The following is a 17,412-nucleotide window of genomic DNA, read 5'->3' on the forward strand; positions in this document are numbered from 1 at the left end:
ACACTCGAAGTGGATTGGTCTCTCTAAGCGAGATCCCAATTCGTCGGTCACCAACGTGACTCAGAGAGACCGACTGAAAGGGAACAAAACACAACAAGGACAGGAACACAGGACTGACAGCCATTAAGCTTTGCTTTAAGGTGCTTTATTATATTATATTATACTATATTATATAAAAGATATTATACAGTAGCAAATACATGTTAAATATTAGATGCATTATTTATTTATACCATTTGCCCCCTTTAAAAGAAAAGAAAAGAAAAGAAAAGAAAAAACATGTTGTGAAGTCAAAGACTCAATTTTCTACTTTGTTGATGATAATGTTTATAATCTAAACTAAAATAAACACATAAGGGAGTAAGGGAATGCTCTTTTGAAAAATATGTGGTCACGTTATTCTTAAATGTAAAGCAGTTTGTAGCATATTAACATTTTCCACTCATCAGCCATAATTAACTACATCTTGAAATTAATTTTAAATAGGAACATCGTGAAATCTGAAATGTACACACATATATTTATCTAAAGTTTATTGATTTGAGATGATGTACCATTTGCACTGCTGTTCCCTGTAGCCTCGCTTGAAAGCAGTTCCTTGACTGATTGTGTTTGCAGTCATCCAAAACACTGCCCGACTCGGGCAAATAAAATATCCTGGATCGGCAAAACCTTTTAGCTGTATGCTCCGCTGATCAAGGAAAAATTGCTTTCACAAAGGAACACAATTGATGCGTTTATCACTGAAATAACATGTAGCAAGATGTACACATAGTTCACTTTTTGTTTTCATATTTTTTGTTGTTTCATAACCCTAATGCTTAAGCATACTTCTTATTTAAGTAAGTATTTAAAAGGAACCTTTATGTTTCTCTGCCACAAACAGATGCATGTGAAGTGCTTTAAAGTTACAAGTGTCCTCTCGGCTGTAAGTCCATCTAAAGTGTGTTAACAAAACACACCTATGACAGGTGATGAATTGCGTGTCAGGCATGATTTTCTTGAGTTTGTGAGTGTCAAGGTGGAAACTGCTGGAAAACTGCAGCACACCTGTGTTCATTGCTTGATGCATTAACTGTCTGTTGCTATCATGGCTGAAATCCATTGGAGGATTGGAGGCAGGGCCATCAACAGACATTGTGTGGGGCAGGCGCTCAAGCAAATAAAAGGGTACCCCTTTTGTAATTATTTATGAAAAAATAAAGTTTTTGTTGTTTCATAACCCTAATGCTTAAGCATACTTCTTATTTATTTAAGTAAGTATTTAAAAGGAACCTTTATGTGTCTCTGCCACAAACAGATGCATGTGAAGTGCTTTAAAGTTACAAGTGTCCTCTCGGCTGTAAGTCCATCTAAAGTGTGTTAACAAAACACACCTATGACAGGTGATGAATTGCGTGTCAGGCATGATTTTCTTGAGTTTGTGAGTGTCAAGGTGGAAACTGCTGGAAAACTGCAGCACACCTGTGTTCATTGCTTGATGCATTAACTGTCTGTTGCTATCATGGCTGAAATCCATTGGAGGATTGGAGGCAGGGCCATCAACAGACATTGTGTGGGGCAGGCGCTCAAGCAAATAAAAGGGTACCCCTTTTGTAATTATTTATGAAAAAATAAAGTTATATACTGTAGACCGTCTTGTAATTACTTACACTAATTAACACTGTAGGGCTGTTACCAATCAAATGACATCAGTGTTAACAAAATTCGTCTTTGCATTGCAGATGTGGCACAGAAGCTGTATCTTTAAGTGGCATTTAGATGTATTTACACAGACTTTTTTTATGCAGCTCAGATGTGGAATGAATGCATATACAATGAAATGATACTTTACATGAAACTACGTAAACGGCTTTACGTCAGTAATAGAATCAATCATTCAACCAATTTGTTCAAAACAGCTCATTCATCCATGAACAAAGCAAATGACCATCTTCATGAAAGGGTCATTAAATTATTGATTAACTCAATTTGTTAGAATCATTCAAGAACAAAACACACTCTGTATTGCTGGGAGACTTTGTTTGGAACTATTTTCATTGGCAAAATAGTGCAAAAGCAGCCAAAATTGACAATATTGTGTCTAATAATTCAGAATGAATATTACTGTGCTGATATTCTGGAAAATAGCATTCTTTGCTCGTGTGACATTGCTTAACTATATTTTGTAAAAAAAATAAAAATAAAATAAAAAAACAATACTCATACAAGGAATGTCATATTTTAATTGTGCTTAACACTATTTTACGCCAACAGCAGACTAGTAAATTCATTAAAGCATCTGTGCATGCGCCTGCTTGGAGGGAAGATAAGTAATTAAACACAGAAGATACAGAACCTGCTATGTGGGTTAAGTAGTAAATCTCAGGAAGCATTTCAGTGTGTTTAATGTGTAAAAATAACAGTATGGTAAACAGCTGTAGTTGTCTAATTGCACTAAATAAAATGTAATTTTTCAATTTCATGCGTTAAATTCTATGAATTAAATATTGTATGAATCTAAGCATATGGGTTCAAAAAATTGGTACCAAAGTAGTGCTACTTTTTTTTTTTAATTGCATGTGTAGTATATAACTAATATAAAGACCAAAAGTTTTGGATCTGGTTTGGTTTAAAAAATAAAAAAAAAAACTTCCTATGTGGTGCCCTAATTAACCTAACATTAACTAATTAATAAAATGGCTGTTACTATGGTTACCAACTCATGGTTAATTTTACTGAAATGTTTGATATTTGGAAATGTTATACACACAAAAGTATGTACAATAGTGTCAATAAATTATAATATTAATGTTAATGTCCATGTGGGGGCGCTTTTCAAATCTGCACACACATATATATACACACATATATCAACAGATTTGAACAGCGCTGAAATTCTCATCATCCACAAATGCTATACATTCCCTTGCGTGTGCATTTATTAAATATTTTGTCTTATTATTATGCTTTATTATGCCATTTATTTCTGTTTAACATTTACTACCATATTTAAATTCATTTTGTTTTCCCCCCTAAAATCAGCACAGAAAATGTGAAAGAAGTCACAGATTAATTTAAGCCTCAATCATAAATCTTCCAAATTGCAAGATGATAGCATCATTATATCTCTCTTCCCATCTAAACCAGCCTCAATACAGCACTCAATATGATTCAAATGATATGTTTTGTCAAACACTATTGGCACAGAAACCCCCTGTGGTCAGCACTAATGCAGGCAGTGATGCAATAAAGCCATAGAAAGTCCTCTGCAGTTCCATCCGGCCGTGTGTAATTGTATTGATCAGAGCCGCAATTAGGGAAGACTATTGAAAAATAATGATTCCTTTCTATACTTATGCATAGATATTGCTCTGAGAATTGCTCGGAGATTGAATGGCTTTTTCGACCGCTTCACAACGCATACCAGGCAATTAATGGCATCTTCTATTTCTCATTACAGTGGGTGTCAGCATCATCTGTACCCGGGGCTCAAGGGCAGTGCAGTCTCCTGAAACACAAACACAGAGCTGCACTGCCTCCATTATTGGTGGGTGGAACAAAATAGAGTCACAATTCCAGCACACTCCAAACTGCTTTGTTAGGATTACTTACCCAACTCTGCATTTTCAGTTTACCGAAACGGTCTTGATGCAGTTGGTATCAGTCTGATCATTTAAATACGATAGAATTCAATTTCAGTCATGCTGCAGTGCCGTGATTGGATTGATCTTGCCAGCGCTTGCACTGGGTATACCAATGATAATTACAACTGATGGGAAGCCTCTGCGGTGTGTGTGTAGCATCAGCCAGTGTGTGTATCGCTTGTAATGAGCTTCTCTCCAGCCTTATCAGAGATGGTAGTTTTAGGGAGACGCTGGCCCTCGCCGCTCACGTTTGTGCTTGTGTTTTAATATCTATTTGGATGCGTTTGCATGTGTCCAAACTTCTAAAGGCTGTTGAGGGAGCTCTTCTATTCTCATTCCCATCACAATCAGCCAGTCAATTTCAAGCAGCCTCAAGATACTGTTTTACATCATAACGCGGCAGATTTGATTGGGACGAGCTGCAGTAAGGAGTGTCATTCAATGAAATGGAATTTTGTCCCTCGATACATTAATAATTGCCAGCTTAATGAGCAAATTAGTGTTATACATATATGAATAGGAGAGTATCACAGTCCATTCTGACGACTGAGAATACATTATGTCTGTGATCAATAATCGTATTGTGATTTAAAGTCACCATTAAAAAAAATAAAATAAAAAAAAATAAAAAAATTTTGACCCTATTTATTTTCTATTAGACCTTCCTGATTCTATTATGCACAATTTTATCAGAAGTAATAATACTCGACCAACAAGTTTGGGGTTGGTAATGTTTTATAATGTCTTTGAAAAGATGTCTTTTATTGAACAAGGCTGCATTTATTTGATAAAAAATACAGTAAAAACAGCAATATTGTGAAATACTTTTACCATTTAAAATAGCTTTTTTCTATTTTAATATATTTTCAAATTTAATTTTTTTCTGTGATGGCAATGCTGAATTTTCAGCAGTCCTTCACAAATCATTCCAATAAGCTGCTTATTTCATGTATAATCTAATAACGTTAGTTGATGGAAAGTTTAAAAAAAAACACCATTTAGTTGTGTTTTTATTTATTCATTTATGCATGCATGTATGTATTTTTTTTTAACAATGTAAAATCATTTACTGTCATTTTTAATCTGTTCAATACATCATTGCTGAATAAAAGGATTCATGTTTAAAAAAATAAATAAATAAATAAATCCTTGACCCCAAACTTTCGAAGAGGGTAAATATATGTTGCGTGTGTATATATATATGTGTATGTAATTAAGATTATTCTTTATATTAATATTTAATTTAATGTAAAATGTTGTTGTTGTACTTCCCCTCCAATCATATCATAGAGACACGTTTCACTATCCAATCAATTCTCAATGGATAAAATCAATTTCTGCTCAACATTTTTTCCCAATAAATATCCTGTTTCACTTGGAAATACATAGGATTTCATGTTGATTTGACTGGCTTGTCCATTTAAAACACCAATATGGCTGTAGGTACACCATTTATTGACACCCACATTAAGGAATTCCATTCATGGCAGTCTTGAATAAAGTTTGGAAAAAGAAATGTACCTTTTCAAACGTCCATAAACAATCCTCCCATGTGTCACGGGTTGCTGGGGAAAGGCACTCGAAGGAGGCAGATAGTCAAACTAAAAGAGTCTTTAATAAATCCACGTGGGAGAAATGGAGAAAACAACCACTTTCAATGACGGAGACAGGACCAAGAAACTGAGAAAAGGCAGGGCTACAAATACTAAACCAAACGATGGACTAATAAGATGATTAATGAACACAGGTGGGAACTAATGAACTAATCAAGGGGACTAAGGGAAACTAGGTCAAAGAAGGTAGAACAGAAATACAGGAAAATCTAAACCATAACAGAACATAAACGTGACACCATGTAATCTTTCCTTCTATTTTTAGGTCCTTCCCCAACAGACTATCTTTGATTGAAGTTTTGCTGTTGACAGCAGAACCCACATGGTCCTCTGAGTTCTGAGACGAAGAGCCACAAAGAGACTTCTGTGGCCCAGTAAATGGAGGAAATGCTTTTAAACTCAACTTAAATCTCAACTTTATGGCATGAAATGTATTTAATTGTCAGACGATTCCAGGATTCTGCCCTGTGTCAGTGTAATTGTAAACGGCTTATTGGGGAGGACAATTCAGAGTAGCGATTCTCATTTACTTCTTCCAATTCAGGAGTTGACCTTTCACCGTTCTAATTTTATTAAGAGGTTATTAATGCTTTCTCACCACACGCTCAGGCAGACCGCAGTGCATTTCAGCTCTCCAAAGAACTCAGGGAAAGTCTTTTCTGCATGATATCATTCTGTAGTTTGTTATTTATTATACAGTACTTACATTTATTACAAATTAATCAGTTTTAAGTGCAACTGGTGAATTCACAATTTTGTTTGTGGTGGAATATGTGCCAGTAATTGATGTGTTCCTCACGAAAATTTAGATTTTTTTTTTGTCATGAAGACTTTTAGAGAAGATCAGATCACCACAGAAAAGCGTGCAATATCCAATCATGGATCCACTTTGTGCTGGAAGAATAAGCCAGAAGGTGGAGATTCAGTCTGAAAGCACAAGTCGAGGATGAGTGGCGGGCATCTCGCTAATCCACCTAAAAGCCAACAGAGAGACATGTCAGTCACAATAAGAGGAGGTGCCACAGAATAGAGACAGAAGTTCCTTCACAGTATACGTCAAGTAAATCACCCTCCTCCAGTGATTTAAGCATGATTTTAGTTTGACAAGCATGTTATTTATTTTAAAATAATAGCATTTGATCATAGAAATACATCACTGTCGAATAAAGAAGTAAAAACCAAATAAATAAATAAATAACTTGTTGTATGTGTAATTCAGTGCTGGCTTAGGAATGGCAGCAGGCCAGCAGGTGTCATAAATAAGCCATTCATAATTCACATGGAGGTTTATGCAATGTCAAGGGCAAACTAAAACCTTCCTGTCTCTGTGGCTTTCACTGGCGGCTGAAGTCTTTTCTTGTCGCTCAGTGGGAAAAGAAAAATTTGTTTTATTGCATTTTTGGATAAAAGTGTTGGCACATGCATAAATGCAACTGTGCGATATGTTTTCCACTGGTATTGCACCATAATTCCTGCACATGTCTTGCAGTACTTGCATGCAACCTGTAATTATTTTTTAATGCAAATTTTTTAATGTATAAATTATAATATTTAAATTTAAAAATAATGATTTATTATTTAATTTAAAAAATCATTTTATTTTATTTAAAAATGATAATATATAATTAAGTTTTAATATATATATATATATATATGAAGAGTTAATAATTTCATAATCATTTCATATATATATGAAGAGTTAATCATAAGAGAACTTAATCATTTCAGTAACACATTACAGATTGTATTTGCTATATTTGTTGTTGAGAATTCTGTTTGTTAGTTGATGTTAGTTAAAAATTTGTTGAATTAACAATGAACACCACCTGTATACAGCATTACCTAATTATTGTTAATGTAAACTCGGACATATACCAAGGTTTCTCTTAGCATTAATAGCTGAATTTCTTTGCATTGATTAATTCATGAACATAAACAATGAACAACACCTTATATACAGATTACGATAAGATCCAGCAATGCCCCTAATAAATGCTCTTTTCCTGTTAAATAATGCTAGTTAAGAGCCTACAAAAATTAGTAACACATTAAATAATGGTAAATGCATAATAAATTCTATAATAAAGATAAATCATGTTAGTAAGGAGCCCACAATAATTAGAAACACATTAACTGATGAATAACTGATTTTTACAATGAGGTTCACAAAAGCGCTCTATTGCTTTTAAGCAACTAATAAAGTGCTGTTCAGTGTTAGCTCATGGAAACTAATGCTTTAAGTAATGTTAACACACTGCATGAATGAGCAGACCTTGAATGATAAGAAATGTAAATGTATGAAAGAACATAAACTAAGATTATTAATGTTTTAAAGAGGTGTTATTTTATATAAGTGCATGTTAACTACTGCATTAACAAATTGTAAAAAATAAACTAGTAATGTTTAGAAATTCCTTAGTGTATTTAACAGTTAAAATTAACAAAGATTAATGCTGTAAACAGATCTTGTTCATTGTTGGTTCAAGTTAGCAAATGCATTAAGTAATGTTAATAAATACAACCTGTCTTACTGTTATTTCATTATTTACATCATTAGTGATGTTTGCTGAGGTGTTTCTATTGCTGAAACTTTGAATTGAGGAAAGGTGTGTCATTACTTTTATTTTTGCAACTGGATATATATATATATATATATATATATATATATATATACTGTATATATATATATATACTGTATATATATATAATCCCATAGATTTACATCGGAAGAGGGACCTAACCCATAAATAATGACAAGAAAATTTAACAGAGACTTGAGGAACAGCTCTTTTGAATTAAGCAAGTAAGCAACCACTCAGAATACACTTACACTTAAGGTAAAAACACTTACAACACCCTAGCAACTGCATACCAATGTCCTAGCAACCACTTACAACACCCTGGTATTGTTTCCTTCTATTTATACTATATATACTGTATATATATTCTTTTTTGAAAGTACTGTATATGACGTAAAAATTGGTTAAAGGGTTACAATATAAACATCCAAGTGAATAGAGGAACCAGGTTGAATCAATTTCCCCAAAAAGAGATACTAATGAAGAAAATGGCAGGATGTCAGGCTAGTAAATCTAAGGGTTATCCATGAATTTGTCTAATACTTTTGACAACAACAGCTGGGCGAATTAGTCATTTGCTTGCAACCTGCAAATATGCAATCAGAGAAGCACTTTCTCCCATTTTCAGTCACATTAATCTAAACCCATCTCCATATCCTGATAAATATTCTAGGTTTGCTTTCCAGGCTTGAGCATATGAGAAAAAGCACAGTTATAAGAGCATAATAGTTTTTAATTCTGGGAAAAGTCAATAATAAATATGTAAAAGCCATTTCCAACATGCAATCTCAAAAAGAGACTTTAACAAAGCAGCCCTTGAATGACACTAATTAAACCAATTGTGTAAAGGGTTGGATTGTGCTGCAGTGTAGACGGCTAATTGTTGTTGTCAGGCAGAGTGCAGGTGTGTCACATGACTCAGTCTGGATGCATTTGGCTTTGGAAGACAGTGAGACAGGCCTTTATTTTCATGCTTAATGAGAGGGTACAGGTGCTGAACAGTGTTAGCTGGCCACTGGCATTGCCATCCTCCCAAAGTTTTGTTGAACCTCATTGTCTGAGCCACATAGAGGTTGAATAGGGCACTAATTGCAAAATCGTATCAGAAATGTTTATCATTGCAGCACATTCGAAATTATCATCGTATTGTGAAAGAGTCTGAGGGAAACTGTTCCTTTGATGCAGTTTAATAACTAATTGAATAACTTGAGATAATTTTTCTGTAAATAATTATTGGTAATAATAATATTTACATAATAATAATTATAACAGTTGTATTAACAACAATAGCAACTACAACAAAAACATTAATAATAATAATAATAATACAAAAGCAGCTGTTTAAAATTAAAATATAATAATTAAATTTACTTTTACTTTTAATGTGGTTAATGTGACTTTTGTGGACTTGGAATATAACTAAATGTAACGTTTAATGTTTTTGTGTTTAGCATTTTTAAAATGTAAATAATATTTAATTATTTATAATAATAATAATAATAATAGTAATAACAGCTTTGCTATTGTTGCTGTTGTTATTGTTATGTGTCACGTGTATGTTCCTCTTTGTCTTTATTTGGTTTGGTTCCTGTTCTCATTATTAGTTAATCACCTTCATTCTGTCCACCTGTGTTGATTGATCATCTCGTCTGCTCCTTTTTATAAGCCTTCAGTTTCTGTCTGTTCTTCGTCCTGGATTAATGTTGATTTAATGGTACACGTGAGTGGATGCTATGTTGCTCTCCTGGTCTTTGTGTTAAAGTGGAATTAAAGTCTATTTTGGTTACTCCGTCATGCGCTAACTACAACCACGGACCGTAACATTATGATTACAATGTTGTTTAATGTGATTTTTGTGTGCTTGGAATGTAACTAAATGCAACATTTAATGTTTGTTTTGAATTATTTTAAATTATAAACAATAATAGATTTTTTTTATATAAAATATATTTATAAAAATACTAATCATAGCATTTTTTTTAATTCATTTAAAAAAAAAATTTTTTTTTTTATCATATTTGGAATGTAACTTCCATGCAACTCAATTAGTTTTTGAAATAATTGTAAATACTAATTTAACACTATTTATTATTGTTAATATTTAATTAAGATACATGTACAGTAAATTATCAAATTATTAAAATAAAAATATATTTATTTCATTTTAACATTTTGAATATTAAATGTAATTTTTAAAACGTTGTGTGGTTTCACATTAATCGATTCAGTTCATTTAAGGCACTGGGCCATAATCTACACCTGCAAAACTGCCATGCTTTTGTTTTGGCTGAGAAAAAGCGTAATTATTCATGATTAAAATAGAACAGGAGTTGAAACAAACAAAGTCTCAGGGGTCTTGCATATTTAAAGGCAGCCATGCAAAAGACGTCCTCTCTGCATTCAAAACCGTGCAGACGCATCCCGCATCTGTCCAATAAAGTCAAGAGTCATCAAACATTAATCTTAACAACGCTTTGCAATATAAAAATGAATTTTGAGACATGAAAAATGGGTGCTTTACAAAACCTGAGGTGCAGATGTCAAAGCAGTGTATATTTTGGCCACAACACTCACAAATATTTTATTATTTCCAGACTGGAACTCTCCGTCATTATAGATTCACAGCGCAAAGCAATACTCATTTTCATGGTGCCGCCATAGTAACCAGACAAAAAATTTACTCCAAGGATCTGAACACTGTACTTCCCTCTAGGTTAACACCAATACACATTTCTTCAGAAGAACCGATAAATAAATAAAAACAATTAAAACAAGAGGAATGTATTGACCAACTGCCATGCACATTTTAGCTTCAAGCTCTGCACTAAAGATCCAGCTTGAGTTGTGGATTTGTTTTCATTGAAAGACCGAATAAATCCACTTTAAATGATCACAAGAGGTTTAGCTAAACTCCATGTATGGATTCAAATGTCAGTCATGTCTAACTGAACCTGGATCATGCCACTGCCTATAGTTTTATAGTATTATTTTAACAGACGATATAGATATGTACACTACTGTCCAAAAGTCTGGGGTCAGTCATTTTTGTCAGTATGTATGTATTTTTATTTATTCATTTATTTTTGGAAAGAAATTGATTTTAATGTGGCAAGGACAACTTCAATTTATCAAAAATGACAGTAAAGACATTATAATGTTATAAAATATTTATGTTGTTTGAGTATTCACCAAGAACACTGAAAAAATACATCCACACTTTCCACACTTTATTATGCAGCACAACTATTTACCATCAAATAAGAAGAAGAGGTAAAGAAGAAGAAATAATGTTTCTTGAGCAGCAAATCAGCATATTAGAATGATTTCTGACGGATCATGTGACACTAATGGATGCTGAAAATTCACCATTACAGGAAATCTTGTAGACCGCAAACTTTTGATCAATAGTGTGTTTACACATACTCAGGGACAGGTTTACATGGTGGCCAGGGGTGGCACCAGCCCCCACAGAAATCTGGTTGGTCAAATTTTGTCCTTGCATCATTGAAGACCAGAAGTGCTTTTTCAGGTGACGAGTAGGCTTATCCCACTAAATGGAAGCAAGCTGATTATAGTCAGCTTTCTCTAGTTATTTATTTTATTATTTAATTCTTATTTAAGTATTAAGTGCTTATTGTAAATATGCATTTATTCAATTATTTTATTTAGTGCATTTGTATTTTGTTGTTTTTATATAGTTGTACAATAAAAGCGTATCAACCAGGACCGGTTCCAGAAATAAATCACTTAGGGTGCTTCTGAAATTAGTGAGGGTGCTCTAGTCTTAATGCACATTTTCACATATTTGTCCCATGTCAATCACTGCTATGTCGAGAGGGAATCCCGCATAAATATGAAGATGTCATTCCCGAAACTTTGCAAAGTGTGTGTGGCCGAAAAACTAAATTTCTGCATTTTGAATGGATTACAGCCTAGAAATCTTGCAAAGAGCTCTCCCTTTATAATCACTAAAAAGCTGTCACTCTTTGTTCATCACGATCTCACAAAGTTGTGTTATGACCAATGAATCCCTCTACACCGCGCAGTCAATCTGTTATTTACATGGTGGATACACTCTATATGTTATAATGAGAGGATTCGATTGTATAACTCAGCAAAGAACAAAAACTGGTGTGTGTTGTAACCTTTAGGTATGAGACAAAACCAGCATGTACTGTCAAGCTTTTAATTCACTTTAAGTGTTTTTCTTGAATATGTACATGGATATGTCTCATGTGGTAACATCTAATTTATTTGATTTTATTCAACCCAAAAATATTAACTTAATAAACCTACATTAGATCACAGTGATAAAATGAAATCCAAGGGTTAGATCAGGTAGAAATACTGTGGCTCCCTAATATAAAATTTGCTGGTTTGCGCTTCTTAATAGTGTACCATATATTCAACGTTTTGTTTTTTGTTTTTGCCCCAGCCTGGCCCCCCATTTAAAATGCTCTCGACATGCCCCTGCACAAACTTGCACATCTGTGTGAATGAAGTGTGAAAATCTATTTTTCTTGCACCTCTCTAAAATATTAATGTGAGAAAAAAGGCTTTCCATCTCTTTTTACCTGGATGAGCATCAAAACATCTTCAGAAACTCCTGAATTCTTAATGAGGTTTACCACACAGTCTGTTTTATGGATGACAACCTCCATAAACATCTTGCCACATTATTGTGCAATCACAGTTACAATCCTGCCGCTCAAACACTTTAAAAAAATAATACTATGTACATACAGACAAGCTGCATTAACAGTGTCTGTGACATGCTGTTGATTGCTGTTGAAAAAAAGTTTGAAAAAATGAGCAAAATAATGTATTACAGTACAAAATCCAACCTTATATATATATATATATATAGATAGATAGATAGATAGATAGATAGATAGATCTTGAAAAAGGTTTTCCTATAGCATCATGCTTTAAAACCTTTTATTTTATTTCAAAGAATAAAGGTCAATTTTGCATTTCCATGTTTCTCAAATAATACATCAGTCCTGCAGTCTTGCCGACTTGAAATGGCCTTCCATTACCAAACAGTCTATGCAGCATTACGTCACCAAAGCAAGGACTCAGAGAAGGCTTAAGGTGACGAGACCATTGTGTGGTTTTTATTATTTATAAAATCCAACCTCGTTTTGCATCGTGTTGAGTCACGTGCCACCGGTGTAAACACTCTCTCTAAACAGTACAGCTCAAGTTATGGTGTTTGAGCAGATATAATCACATTCGAAATCCTGAATATGAGGCCAGAGATGAAGGGGAAAGAAAGAGGGCCTAAGCGCTTAAATACAAAAAAGACTGTTTGAAGTTAGATTTTAACAGACAAGCCCTTCATAGTCCCGGTAATTGTGGAGCGTAATGAGAGAGAGACTTTGATGGATGGATTAAGACCGGTCTTAAGTCTGCAGTCTCCAGAGTCCCTGTGTAAACTCTGATTTGAGTCAGTGGCACCACAGAGGCAGACTACTCTTACTCACCCACCCGGACTCTGTCATTACTTTTTCTTTTATTCTCTTTTATTTCTCCTCAGACTCATCAATATTCCATAGGGTCAGGTATCATACATGCTGCAATTCCTCCTCACTGTGACTGACATCCCGAGATGCGCACAAGCACACAGACATGAAATAGAAACGACCCTGAAGGCTGAGATGGAACAGTGGTGAAGCTCTTGGCACTGATGACAACTAAAAAAATAACTAGTGGTTAGTCACATTTCACATTTGTTTTCTCTGAAAAAAAGCTTTTTCATGTCGATAAGAGTGGAATTATGTACAGTAGCGAAGGGATGTTCAAACCCAAGCCGTTCAGGCATTTATGCAACCCAAGCTCACTGGAAGAACTTGCCTGTTACGACATTATGCAACATGATTGTGTTGCTTCTTGCGCATTTCGCTGCACTTTCAAAGTGAAATGTGCAGTGAGTGGCACAAAAAAAGCATGTTCAGTTTTTTCAGAAACAGATGAACATGAATCCGTTGTATGTATCACAGAAGTTTGGAAATGTAATGTCCGATTAGTGGCACTAAAAGGTCACTGCTCTATCGCGATTGAAAATAACTTATCACCTACACTAAATCCTACCTTAAACTTAACCGATATCAAATGTGAGATGGAAACACATTTACTGAAGCAACCATGCCATTACATATTAATTTTACATATGTGATTCATATGTCGAAATTTATTAGTTTACAAATCATGCACTATGGTAGTGTTGGGTATCGAGAACCAGTTCCATTTTAGAACCGTTTCCAAATTTTCAAGAACCATGGATTCAATAAGAAACACATTTCAATTCCACTTATTGATTCCTGAGTGCACATTTTAATGTGAACATTGAAGTGCAAGAAAACACAAAAGAGAACTTAATTTGGCACTCGTTTGCTGTTTTTGTGCTGCACACACACGAAAAGCCACCTCTCATATAGTGTGCAAATGCTGAATCGAGTTCTGTTTCATGTCTTCTATCTCTTGTATGGGCAAATACACACAAAATAATGTCAAAAGATCCTTGTACACAGTCAGTTTTGTCTTAAGTGTACATAAACAACTATGAAAAAAATGTGTATCAGTAGACTGGATCCGTGAATTCGATCTTAAAGTTTCAGCAGCCTAATAAACCTGCTGCCATCTCTGTCATTGATGTTATTTATAGAACAAAAGAAAAAGAATATCACTCACTGATCTTGAGTAAATGATTTTTGTAACTTTAATTAGGTTTAATCAAAATTTTATTTAGAAAAAGAAAACCTATGCATTGATATTTCACATTTAATTACATTTGATTTCAATATCTGTACCTTTGTTCAGTTGTATTTATTTGTGTTTTTGCTAATCCATTTATTTGTTATTTTATTACTAACACTTGTTAGTAATAATGTAACTTGTAAATAATTCTGTGGGCTGCTGATTGTATTCATGGTATTCAGCTGCAACAGAATGTTTTGCATAAAGAATAAATACTTTATATTTATTCACAGACACAGAATAAATATTTTACAGATTTTAAATAATCATTTTCATTACTTCATTGCTTTATTATTTTACTTTATTGCACTTAAAAAAGATTAAACATCATGACTTAACTAGTGGTTTTGTTGACTGTTTCTTTCTTTTTTTTTAAAATTTCCTTACCACCCTGACACACACATGCAAGATTTGTGTTGCGTCTAATAATACTCCTAGACGACTAAGACCTAACTAACGAGGGGCGTAACATATTTCTAAATGTTTGACTTCATTTTTTTTACTTGTCGAAATTGAAACCGTGAATTGGTAAGAATCAGAATCAATAAGAAGAATAGGAATTGAAATCGTAATCGCTAAAATTCAAACCATAATAAGGCTGAAACGATTAGTCGACATTTTCGACAACGTCGACAATAAAAAAATTGTCGACAAATCTTTTTGTTGTCGAGTACAGTAGTCGTTTAATCTCATATGACCTAATGTAAGAACCTGCAATAATGCGGTTTGACCAGTGTGGAGCTGTAGCGCACGACAGTAATTCAGCCCTCCTGGATGCAATTCAAGAGAAGAAGACACAGCGCTTCAGAGCAAACGCAGCCAAACCTGAAGCTGCTGAGCGGCGTTTGGATGAATATGTAAATATATGCAGCGCGCTTTCTTCTAAATAACAAAATAAACACATCAAAAACTGACGGCAGTGTGAAAGCAGCAGTTAAGAAAGCATCTGATTACAGCGATGTGGATGTTACACGAGCTCTGCAGTTTAGTACTCCAGTAAAGTCAAGTCACGTCACGTTTATTTATATAACTTAGTACTTTATGCAATAGATGGCCTTAAATCAAGCAGCTTTACAGTATTAAACATGGAAAACCAGAGTGAGTGTCGCTTTCAGTTAGAATTACAACTTGATTTTATGTTATAAAGCGGCTCTCCAGTGTGGAGCTAGCTAATGATCAAAACTTTTATTAGTGGGAAAAAATATTTCATTAAAGTTATAGTTTGGTTTGCAGAGATCAAAGCTTGATCTAGCTCAGGACTGTTTTGATTATCATTACCCTATAAGGTATTTTAAGAGAGATTGTGTTGTGAATAAAATAGTTTATCAAAAAAATAAAACGTCGTATCACTTACCTTTATTTAGTTTCTTATTCATATGACTTACAAAAGGAGATGTAAGGCAGAGTGATGTGTCATTCAGTTACTTTTTCATATAGATAATTAAATGGTAAATAAGAGAGTTTCTGTTATCTCATTTTGTGTGCCAAACATATTTATTTGTATAAATTAATTGTATAACTGTAATTACATAATATGACTTTCAAAAGCTGAAGAGATTACCTTAATTTATTTGTTAGAATATGTATAACTAAATATTTTAACTAATTGCAAAAGCTGAATAATCAATAAATGTCTACTGATTAATCAGTGGAATAATTGTTGATTAGTCGATGAATCGTTCTAATAATCGTTAGATTAATCGATTATCAAAATAATAATTTGTTGCAGCCCTAAACCATAACAAGCCATAACGGCCATAACGGTTTGAGCTCATAACATATTGTGCAAGGAAACACGCAAAAATAATTATTTATTAATCAATATAATCAATAATTTTTTTATTTGTGTGAAAAGGAAAAAAAGTTTGCCACTAATGTTCATTTAGCTGGAAATTGTAGGGGATTGTATAAACTGTATAAGTATGTTTTTGGAGTTTCACAAAAATATAAGTAATGGCAAGTTTTTCCAATGAGCTTATATTGCTTTTATGGGTGCCTTTCTCAAATTCACTCCACGCAAATAAAAAAGTCAAATATCAAAGGGTGTAATTTGAGTTTTCATGAGACAACCTGCAATTTCTGATTTGACACATATCATTTTGAGACAACCTGATTTGACACATATCATTTCCTAGCAGGATAATGGATTAAGTATGGATTAAGAACAGTAAGAACAGTATGGAATTGCACAGGTTTAATAGTGCACTGCTCGAGTCGGGACGCAGAGGAGACTGCGCAACCCGGAGCGGGCACTGCCTCTGGGAACAGTCCATTGGTGGTATAATTACAGCCTGGGTGTGATAACCATGCTACACTTCACTAGCCACCACACACAGGCTTTATTGCAGATGTACATTACTTAATGCCTTCATTACCTAAGACAATCACTTAATTATATAGTCTGAGGAAGAACATCAAATGCACGTCAGAATCAATTTGAAGGCTGATAATGGAGGCAGTAGAGCTGTTTATGGCCAACCTGACAAGTGTGTCAGTTAGATCAAAGCTTTTCAGGGAACCCCTTGAAAGGGCTATTACTGTGATTGCACATAGCAGTTTTTTTTTTGTTTTTTTTTTATCAATGAACTAAAGATACTTGAGATACTTCCTCGATTGACTTCCTAGATTCAGACTGTTAAATCTCAAATTTCAATAGAATAGTTTTGGTTTTGGATGAAACTGGATGAATATGTCACTTACCCATACCGTTTATTTTATTTATTTATTTATTATTTATTTATTTATTTATAATTTTTTTAATTTTTAAATCTTTCCAACCCTAGGTTTTTGAACGATGCTTATCTGCGATATATTTTTCTTTTGGTTCCACGGAAA

General features: G+C 33.7%; 1 protein-coding gene across 1 annotated transcript in view; it reads right to left on the reverse strand.

Annotated features, from left to right (window-relative positions):
• Nucleotides 1–6,009: 6,009 nt before the first annotated feature.
• Nucleotides 6,010–17,412, reverse strand: part of LOC107719194 (proton-coupled folate transporter-like) — a 25,956-nt gene continuing 14,553 nt past the window's right edge. The window contains exon 4 of the mRNA XM_016526568.1: nucleotides 6,010–6,213. Within this exon, the coding sequence (XP_016382054.1) occupies nucleotides 6,162–6,213 (52 nt within the window). The 3' untranslated portion in view covers nucleotides 6,010–6,161. The remainder of the gene's footprint in view (nucleotides 6,214–17,412) is intronic.

The sequence above is a fragment of the Sinocyclocheilus rhinocerous genome, unplaced genomic scaffold (assembly GCF_001515625.1).
Source record: "Sinocyclocheilus rhinocerous isolate Xijiao unplaced genomic scaffold, SAMN03320098_v1.1 scaffold901, whole genome shotgun sequence".
NCBI classification, from domain to species: domain Eukaryota; kingdom Metazoa; phylum Chordata; class Actinopteri; order Cypriniformes; family Cyprinidae; genus Sinocyclocheilus; species Sinocyclocheilus rhinocerous.